The following is a 10,635-nucleotide window of genomic DNA, read 5'->3' on the forward strand; positions in this document are numbered from 1 at the left end:
ATTATACTTTCAAAATGTCACCCAATGAGCAGAATGCTGTACGGGCTGGGCTGGATCTACAGTGCAACAGGAGGGATTCATCTGTCCACACATTTCAACCCATTTTCAAGGGCATACTAAAGGGTAGATTTTTATTTTTAGGGGGGGGGGGATATTATCTGGAACAAAGAACAAACAACACAGATTTATTCTAGCCACATGGGAGAATATCGTATGGCACAGAGGACATCTAGGGAAAGTTTAAAAGTCTTGGACCAAGCTTAGTTGAAGAAGACTGAAAAAGTTCCGGATTAGAAAGCCTTTTCACTCTTGTAACCAGGCTTAATCCATGTTCACAAACTTAATACTTGAAGGGACAGGTCATAAGACAGATCTTTAGTGGTTTGGTCACTCAGGGTTGGTAGACACCACGAGATGTAACTATTTTTATCTTCAAACATATATAATGTACATTGCATAGAATAGCATTGAATGTATGCAAAATTCTAACTCCAAACAATGCTCACTCTGTTATAATGTAAACAACTCACTGCACTACACAGAGTATACCGTATATTAGGATACTGGATTGTATAGTGTTGTAATACTTGGTAAGGACCAATCAATATGATCGGAAACCAATAAAAGCATATTTTAATTGATCATATCGTTCAGGATCAGCTATTTTAAGCCAGATCAAATTCCAAGCCTTTGCATATTTTATCCCACTGTGCTTCGTCTACAGTACAGCAGCCGTAATATAACGGACATTAACCTCAACGTGTAGCAGTGAGACAGACAGGCAGATAGATAAGACTTGATTGGGACAACTCTGATACTCAGTTAGTTGATGAAATCACGCAGTGCCAGCCCTGCCCTGAGTGCCAGTTGAGTGTCTGGCTCTGTCAGTGGTCTTACCTCTACCAGCTGGGTGATTGGAGTGAGCAGTGACCATGGTGGAAATGGTTGTAGGGCAACACACACAGCACATCCACAATGCACAAGGGATGGGATGGAGGGATGGATGAAGCAAACCAGGGAGGGACAGAGTTAACGGAGGGGAGGGCAGGGAAGGGAGGGGAGGGATTGGGGGGCACAAGGTGCATGGAGAAAATGGGAGATGGGGCGTTAGGATGAGGGATGGAAAATGAGAGCGAAAAGGAGGTGTGATAGTTAGGGAGAGTCAAAGGGTGCAGGTGGAGGAAGAGAAGGAGTGACATGTGGGGTTGGTTTTGAGGGGGTTCAGGAGTTGGAGAAACAATAAAATGTGTTAAATCAGAGACATGCATACAAAGAAAATACAAACTGCCAGGTGACACTCTGTGCACACGCAGGCAAATCAACACTGTGTTATGTTATGATGTTCATAAATAATGTTAAACGATCAAGATAACAGTCAAAGAATGCAGTGGATGTTACTTAGATATGGCATGATGGGAGAAAGTCTGAATGATGAATTGTGTTAAATTACAACATTCATACTGGCTGTAAGTAAAAGTTACGCGCTTTTTTTTTACGTGCGTTTCATTAACCCATTTAGACCTGAGTCCGATTCCAAAAAACGCCTTCTAAATCCTGACCAAAGTTTTCTGAAAAGCGTATACATTTGTATTCAACATTTAAAAAACAATTAATGTTGCTATAGCAACAACTAAAACGTCACAGAGGTGTTCTTGGCTTGAAAGGTATAACAACGTATAGGTGTTTCAGGTCTAAATAAAGGGATAGAAACAAAAATACCATGTGTCACATATAAAACACATGGTATACAACCACAAACAAGCAGTTCTCACAATAAACGTATCGACATATGAAACACATAATAATTGGTGTAATGCAAGTGCACACACAGAGACACACAGAGATGCCATGCCGAAGTCAAGATGACCAGCTTTATGTCAGCTGTAGGCTGCAAACACCAACCAAAGAACCCTAAGTAGACCAGGGTCTAAACAAAAGTAGCATCTATTGTTTTGTTTTTTTAAACATCTTGGACTGTACCAGATGGGATTATTCTGATTTGAATTCGCAGACAAAATAATTGAATTTGCTTCACTGTGATTCTATGACCTTCTCGGCATTCACTGTCAAAATCTAACTAAGTCTAATAGACCTAACCACACTTATGTGGCATTTATATAAGCTCATATTAAGAATCAGCATATACTGTGCTGTATTTGACCCAGGCCTGACTTTAACAGACAGTGACACCTCAGCAACTGAACGGTCAGTCCTCCATTACGTACCTGTGTAGACTGGGACACGGCCTCGTCCAGCGAGGTTGCCCGACCTTTGACTTCTTCCTTGATGGCCAAGTAGCGTCTCTCGGCGTCAGTGTAGCGCTGCTGCACCGCGGCTCCCTCCTGTACGCTGAGCTCCGCCAGCTGGGGCCCGATCTTCAGCAGCTTGTCGATATGGGGTTTGTGTTCCGCGATCGACTCTCTCAGGCACTGGGGATGGAAGAATGAGATGGAGATGAATAGATGTATATATACAATTTATCATTTTATATTGTATGACATTAATGACATCACAATCATATCATTTTTATATTCATTTTTGTTGTTTTATAATATATTCGAGCATCCACTATATACAATTTAATTAAAAGATTTAAGCTAACCACATTAAGCCTGGTGTCCCTTTGTTCGGCCAAGATTGTTTTATTTTCTAATTATAATGCATTTTATTGTATTATTATAATTTGTTTAATTGCAAAAATAGCCAATCTACAAGCTCACAACATGTTGAATCAGTTATATGTGCTATATGTCTTTTTTATACAATAGACAGATTTTTTACAAATTGAACCCTGGCTATTCCACTCTGCCTTCTTTAACTGTCCCTCTGCTGTTTTTCCCCCCATATTCACTCCTACCCTCATCTGGTCCTGCTGTAGTCGGAGTGCGTCTGTATCGATGGCAGGCGGGGGCAGCTGGGTGATGAGTGCCTCCGTCTCTCCAAGGAAGGGCTCCAGTTCCTCGTAGGTCTCCCAGAAGCGGGCAACCAGGACCTGGGCCTGCTCCAGGGCTGAGAAACGCTCGCCGTGACTCTGGCTCACCGCCTCATAGCGGGCGCTCAGGGTGTCTGTCTTCACCTGAGAGGAGGAGACGAGTGGCACAGCAAAATCCATTAATAATACATAGAAATAAATACAGTATTTAATTTTTTTGAAAGATTGTGTCTCATCTCATTACTTCTTTCTTTATTTTTGGTCTTTTCTTTCATTCTTTCTCTTGTACGCAAGACTTCTTTTCCATTCCCAATAAAACTTTTTCCTACTTTCATCCCTCCCTTTATCTTTCATGCCATCTCTGTTTTCCTACTTCCTCACCATGAGTGTGTCTTTCTGGGCATCGCTGCAGCTCTCCAGGATGTCATCCCTGGTGTTGAGCAGCTGGTCCACGGTGTCCTTGTGTCGGATGATGTCGATGTTGAAGGCTCGCTGCACCTGCAGCTGGGCCACCGTCACGTCGGGCTCCAGGCTGAGGGGCCCCAGAGAAGCCAGCTTGCGCTCTGTCTCGCCCACCCAGGCCAGCTCTGCATCCACAGCCTCCTCATACTGAAGGAGGGAGGACGATTCCACGTTAGACATGGCACACAGGGAAGGCCACTTTGTTTTATGTGATTTGGTGCTTTTTAAAGCTTTGTAAGCACTTTCGTAACTTTGAAAGATGCTGTAAAGTTCATCCAATAAGGAGAAAAAGAACCCCATAAAAATCCTTTATCAGCTTGTTTCCCAGTTCCAATATTTTCTGCTCATTCTTTTTGTTTCATAACTTCCAATTTCACTTGGTCATCCTGTATTATGTATTAAGCTTTCTTTTCTGACTGAATGAATCAGTATCCTGAGCTAGAATTTTTGTTTCTGTTTACCAAAGAGCTAAAGAGACAGGGAGACCCTTGTTATTGAACACGTATTCTAATCAAAACAAATGTCAGTTACTGCATCACAAACTACTTTATTAAATGCTTATTGACAAATGTAAATTTACTGATGTAAATCCAGGTTATGCAGTTGTTTGGGTGAATAGTTTTAATCTGTTTACTGCTAATAACAAGAAAAATCCTGTATTTTTACCAGTAAATCAACCCAACATCCTCAACCTCAAATACTGCACACAGTAAGGCAATGACGGTAGGTAGCAGTACCTGCTGTGACCTCTGGATGGCAGCCTGTACCAGTTTCACCCTCTGAGTGATGGTTTCGTCGGCCTGGCGGTACCGTTGGTTGGCGTCAGCGACCAGACGGTCCAGCCCCTCGCGTGCACGCCATGGCACCAGGTCCAGCAGCGCGCTGCCCACCTCGTTCACCGTGTCCAACACCAAACGCTTCTCCGCTGATACTTTCTTCAGCTCCTGAGAGGCGGAGGTAAACTTTTGTTACCAAAGGCTAGTGAGTTGGACTCGCCATGAGTTGAAATAGAAAAAAAAGTAGATGCTAGCAATGATGCAGATGTCTATAGCGCTGAAGTCATGGCACTGCACATCTGCCTCTTGGCAAAGAGGTCAATCAGTCATTAAAATAACATGATGTTATTAGTGTGTGTCTCAAACACTCATTAATAACTAGCTGATACCATGCCAGTGAGTTAATAATAAATCAGGAAACAAACCATGTCGGTATCAAGTAATATAACATAGTGCTATAAACACATCATCACATCACAATTGTCTCTCTGGTCTATCTCGAGTACATTGGCTAGCAACAGTGGCTTTTTTTATGACTATTTCAAAGGCAAATAAACAAACTTTATGCTGTGATGAGCCACGACAGCAGGCTCCGTCACTTAAACACACACACACACACACACACACACACACACAGAGACTCCTCCCACCTTCTGTCTGTCCTGGTAGGCGGGCGCGGCATCGGTGTCAACGTTATTAAGCTCCGTCTCCACGTTGTCCAGCCATTGGTTGATGTCTTCGTGTGCGCTGGCGAATCGCGTGGCGAGCTGCAAGGCCTGCTCCAGGGTGCGGAGGGCCTTGCTGCTGCAGGCCGTCATCTCAGCGTAGCGTGACTTGATGCCATCCAGCTTCTCCTGGATCAGCAGCACCTCCTCACCTGTAGGGTTACAGGCAGGTAGCACACACACGGGTCATACATGCCGGAGCTATTTATTAGGGCTGGGCAATTAGACAACTTTATAGAAACCGATATTTGGAACAAATAACCGACTTAATCTTAGAAAATCTAAATGCAAGATGTTGTTTCTTTTTTTTTGGGGGGGGGGCACAAATTGTTTTGTTATACGAATCGACATGAAGAAATTCTAATAGATTTTTTATAATCGACTAAATCGATTAGTCTGATTAACCACTTCACCCTATCTTATACTTTGTTGTACAATGGTGGTGTACAGAAATAGTGAAAATAGCCAATCTACAAGTTTTTGACCGCGTTGTGAGCTAGGAGATCTGCCATTTTCATTATAATACATATTTTTCATAATCGTTATTGAGGCAAACGTTTGAAATATTTGTGATATTTATTTGAAGGCATATCGCCCAGCCCTACTATATATAGTCAGTTTCAGGATGTAAACAATAACACAGCTGCCCTGAACGTTGCGTTCCAACCTTTGTGAACATCCGGTTTACAACCGTTGCCCTGGGAAACGACTTATCAGAGTAACAGCTGTTAGTTAGCTACCTAGCCAACAAAAAACATCAACGACCATTTTCTTTTCCCGATATTGTTTTCATTTTGCCTTGAGCTTAACCCTTCCTCGTGGTCCGAACAGCTCACCAGATGTAAGGGTTTTCATCTCCTTGCAAGTTGCAACAACAGGCTATTGAACAAAACGGCTACTGGTACAAAAGTGAGCATTTGTAGAGAAATAGGCCGTACTAAGGCTTTTATTTCATTTCTTAATACTATATAGGCTTAGGAAAAACAACAATAGTACATATAGTAGGTCAGTACTAGTGCTGTATATCAGAAGGGTTTTGTATTTGTTTTTGTTGGATGGTAGACCTTATTAATCCTGTGGCGGAAATTCTGTTTCAGCTTGACACAGCTGATGGCTGCTCAGATGGTTATGATGAGGGCTTGGGGTGGGGGGGGATACGTGGACACATGGAACGATAGGCGAACCAGTGACCTTCTGATTACCAGATGGCCCAGCTACGGCCGCCCCAAGGGTTGAAGGGATATGGGCCGTAGAAAAAAAGCCATACCCAGACAGAAAAGAAATAACTGCTCTATTGTACAGTATACAGTATGTCAGGGATGGATGGACAGCAGTAGGGCTAATGGATTTTTTGCTCGGTGTCAGTGCTACGGTAGCTAGCTTGTGACCGGAAAGATGCCAATTCAAACCCCTGACGGAGAAAATGTGTCCAGGGGAAGTGAATGAGTCATGCACTACCTTCCCTCAAACAACTGCCGCCTAACAACTTACACCAACCACTTAACTGGAGCTGCTCAGTGGCCAGCAGTAGAAGACTGTGGTTGTACCGGGCAGCAACCCAGGTATGAATGTTTATAATTGAAGGAGTAGGAAGTAGTGTGCTGCCTTGAAAAATACAAATTCAGGAAAATATTCCCACAGGAAAAATAAAAAAGGAAACTCATGTTACTCGTATGATGTTTAATACATGTTTATAGGATGTTGGTGACTGAGCAAGTTACATCAGCGAGAGAGAGGCTGTAAAGGTTAAAGGCTGTAGATTACCTGTGGTCTGTTTGAGAAGAGCCTGTCCGTTCTTGATGGCCTGGTCCACTGTCTTCTTCCTGCTTACAATCTCCTCATTCAGAGACTGGAGGTAAGGGAGAGATGAACAAATACAATTAACATCCATACAGTAATATGAGAACCATTTCATTCAAATGGGATTCAATCCACAGCCTCAGAAAAAGCCCAAAGCCTAAACTAGCTAAAATAAACTTCACATACAAATGACATCTTTCCATTAATTAGTTACTAATTAGTATTAGTACTAATTCAGGGAAATATAAAAATAACCTGCATTATTACCTTATGTACATGATACAGTATATGAAATTAGATTCCAGGCAACATATTATATTATAAAAAGAAATCCTACCACAACAACATGTTTGTGCTTATTATCACCAGGCAGTACCCACTTTTGCAAATACCATTGAGCAGCATTCTCTCCCATTACACTGGTACATGTACAGTATATTCAGTACCGCAGTGAGTTTGTGCTGTCTAATCATTTTTTACCAATGTCATTAAACATTAAGAGATGTATTTGAAGATCTGCTTTTTAACAGTGTCAAGTTGCACTCCATCAGTTACCATACAAGGCCGTACCAGAGTGTGTTTGTGCTGCTCAGCCAGTAGCTGTGGCTGGTAGCTCTGGATGGAGACCTGTGTCAGCCTCTGGGCCACCTCTGCCAGCCAGTTCAGAACCTCCACCTCCTCCTCCCCAAACAGCTGGGCGTTGGCCAGCGCCTGCTCCAGCATGCCCGCCCGCCGCGCACACCAGTCGGCCAGCTCCGAGTGGCCCGACCGCACCGATCCCACGCGCTCGCTCAGCCAGTCGCGGTCGGCCGTGCAGCTGAGCGGCGTCAGGGATTGGCCGAGGGATTCGAGGCGGCCGACCTCGGCTCCTCGAGAGGACACAGCCTCTTGGAGGGCCTGGGAGGTGTGTGTGTGTGTGTGTGTGTGTGTGTGTGTGTGTGTGTGTGTGTGTGTGTGTGTGTGTGTGTGTGTGTGTGTGTGTGTGTGTGTGTGTGTGAGTGAGAGGGAAAGATGATGGGGTGTGAACAAGAAAAGAACAGAAAAGACAACAACAAAAAAGGGTAAAACACAAAACGTGAGCATGCAGAAGAAAAATCATATATGAAGCATGAATCATGAATGACAAATCATAAAAATGTGAAAGATGAAATAACTTAGAAAACAAAAACAGAAATTATTCTGAATGAACTGATCTGATGAAAAACACAAATAAATCGAGCAAAAAATCATATGTTGTGATGCGAGTGATAATTTACTCAGTTTAAATGTGTTTTTTTCCACACCTGTAGATCACTGCACTCGTCTCTCCATAGCATCTCCATAGTCAGATCCAATCCATGTGTACACTCTCCAAGTTCAATGAACACTCATATTTAACAAAACTTCTCTGCAACGGCACTATGTTCTTTTCCTAACCCCTACCTTAAAAAACGTAAGGTAAGGGATTCCTGTGCAGCCATAAAACCACACTCGCATTGAACCAGTGGGCAAACGGACCCAGCCTGGCACCATTTCAGCCTGTGTAAACAGTACCTTGTGCTTAGTGATCTGCTGGGTAATCTTGGCCGTCTGGGTGCCCATGGGCTCTGCGGAGGTCAGGCGTCTCTCTGTGGTGCCGAGCCATTCTCCCAGAGGCTCCAGAGCCTCGTGGAACTGCAGGGCCAACACCTGCAGCTCCTCCAGCTTGCTTTGCCTGGAGGGGACAAACACACAGGAGGAAAGAGAGCATTTATTATGGTATTTTCTATGATTATTTTTGTATTCTTTTGCTTCAAATTAACTTTCTCAATTGGGGAATAGAATAGAATAGAAACGTTGTACACATATGGATGTTATCTCTCTTAATTTTCAATTCTCTTCTTTTCTTTTTTTTTACGACATCAACTCTAGCGTCCCTATTCTCTGCATTAGAATAACAGATCTAAAAGCTTATAGATGAGCTATTTTTGGCGAAGAGATTTGGTGTAGACGGGGAAAAAAGGGGACCAAGTATAGACCCCTGGGAGACTCCGGTCAACTAAGTATATAGGGTTCAAGTGGTTACGGATAGTTTTTTTGTCTGCATGACATTGTCTATGTCTAACCTTGTCCAAATGCACCATGAAAATTGGAAATATGCGGTATTTTGCCCACAGCTTCACTGGTCGAATAAACAAAACAAAAACACACGATCAATACGCAATTTAACACCGCAAGATACGAGGAAAGCACAACAGATCCTCCAGGGCACATTCCAGTTTAAATTTAGTGTCTGTGGGGGAGAATATAACAGGATGGGATTTATTGCATTTATTTATAGTTTTCATTGGTACTTCGAATGCTTGTTGACTGTTTTTTCACTGATTGTTTTTTGTTTTTTTTACTTTCACTCCTACAGATTTGTCCTACAAAATTGTGTTTTTGCAATATTACTGTCCTCTTTTCATGGTCACACAGTTTATGAAATTTTGCTGTGAAGGTGCTTTATGAATTTTATGTTTTGAAAAACACACACAAAAAGTTTTTTGTGTGTGTGCGCTTGCGCGTGCGAGACAAAATGCATTTGCTCAGATATGTGTATGTGCATGTTGGTAGGAGACAGAGAGTGTGACTATAAGTGAGTCTGTATTTCAATGCAATATAGTACACAAGGTTCTAATTTGTTTACAGACAGGCCTATAGTGTTTTTACAGTATGCATGCTTTAGTTCTGTTTTATGAAGTGTACGTAACAGACAGTGGACTGTATCATATACAGTATGTCCATATCTGACAGACAGTGTTGCCTGGGATGCTTTAAATATTGCAAATTTGCATGGTCATGGTGTGGTAATTTTTTTTTTACAATGGTTTACATGAGCATAAGTATCCTATCCTCAGTATCCAGCCTCTTCAATGCACCTTGTGCTGAGTGTGTGCGTGTGCGTGCGTGTGTGTGTGTTCTCTCGGTGGGGGTGGAAAGGCCTCTATAACCGCATTCACTCTGTGAAAGACTCACACGTCCATCCAAAGCACACAGTTTTTAGAATGTTGCTAATCCCAATGTAAACATGTGCCTCATGTTTTTATTATGCTATCCTGGTGTTAGCCGTGTTGGCTTTAGCATATTTGGTCATTTCCACGTCCATTCCTGTACACCGATGTGGCAAGAATGGTAATGAAATGGTGAGATTGAATAACACTGAAAAGATGACAAGTATTTTGAACTCTAGCGAGTTCAATACACTCCTATACAATACCACAGAACAGGAACTGTTAGTAGAGAGAACATATCAATTCAAAGTTAATGACTCTGGACATTTATTTATCCGAGTAGCAGGTAATGGAATTGATTTTAACTGGTGTGCAATCCAAGTCCTGAACCGTAAACCTTTGACATTTAAAATAAAGGCGAGGCTAGCTGATACTACATATCGAAAACTGGCATTACTGTAAAAAGAAAATCGTATTTCCTTTATAATTTGCAGTATACTGCAAATACCAGAATGGCATGTAAAGATCTACTCAACAGAAAGTGAAACATTGTCGTTGTACTAACTGAGCCTAGTGGTGTTTACCTAGCGCCGGCTTTGTCCAGCAGCTCAGCCCATCTCTCTCCTAGGCTGTGGAGCTGGGTGCGGATCTTGTCCCGATCCTGTGTTTCTGCAGTGGCCGCGATCCTCTCTCCCTCCGCCCGGATCATCTCCACTGTGGGCCGCCGGTCGTCCAACAGACGCTGGAGGAGCTGGAGAATCAGAGATACAACTGTTAAACCTTATATTCTTAGTTGAGTGGCGTTCCCCAGGGCTCTTTAATTTGTCTGCTCCATTTTTTCCTTAAACACCAAATTTTGAAAATAGCCAATATACAAGCTTGATCTACAAGTGAGCATGTAGACCTGCTACTGTATGTTTGTCAAATGTTTTCAGTTCAGAATAGGGACGCTTGGGTTTGTGTGGTTAAACTGAACTGGTCTATAATCT

General features: G+C 42.6%; 1 protein-coding gene across 11 annotated transcripts in view; it reads right to left on the bottom strand.

Annotated features, from left to right (window-relative positions):
- The window catches only part of macf1a (microtubule actin crosslinking factor 1a), a 290,975-nt gene that overhangs the window by 24,266 nt on the left and 256,074 nt on the right, over window positions 1-10,635 (bottom strand). For all 11 annotated transcript variants that reach the window (XM_084080015.1, XM_084080014.1, XM_084080018.1 and 8 more), the window contains 9 exons: window positions 10,231-10,397; window positions 8,229-8,388; window positions 7,266-7,592; window positions 6,660-6,744; window positions 4,821-5,047; window positions 4,132-4,338; window positions 3,314-3,541; window positions 2,858-3,076; window positions 2,226-2,429 (listed from right to left, as the gene is read on the bottom strand). In XM_084080015.1, the coding sequence (XP_083936141.1) occupies window positions 2,226-2,429; window positions 2,858-3,076; window positions 3,314-3,541; window positions 4,132-4,338; window positions 4,821-5,047; window positions 6,660-6,744; window positions 7,266-7,592; window positions 8,229-8,388; window positions 10,231-10,397 (1,824 nt within the window). The remainder of the gene's footprint in view (window positions 1-2,225; window positions 2,430-2,857; window positions 3,077-3,313; window positions 3,542-4,131; window positions 4,339-4,820; window positions 5,048-6,659; window positions 6,745-7,265; window positions 7,593-8,228; window positions 8,389-10,230; window positions 10,398-10,635) is intronic.

This window comes from Gymnoscopelus microlampas (genome assembly GCF_963454915.1).
Source record: "Gymnoscopelus microlampas genome assembly, chromosome: 15".
Lineage (NCBI taxonomy): Eukaryota > Metazoa > Chordata > Actinopteri > Myctophiformes > Myctophidae > Gymnoscopelus > Gymnoscopelus microlampas.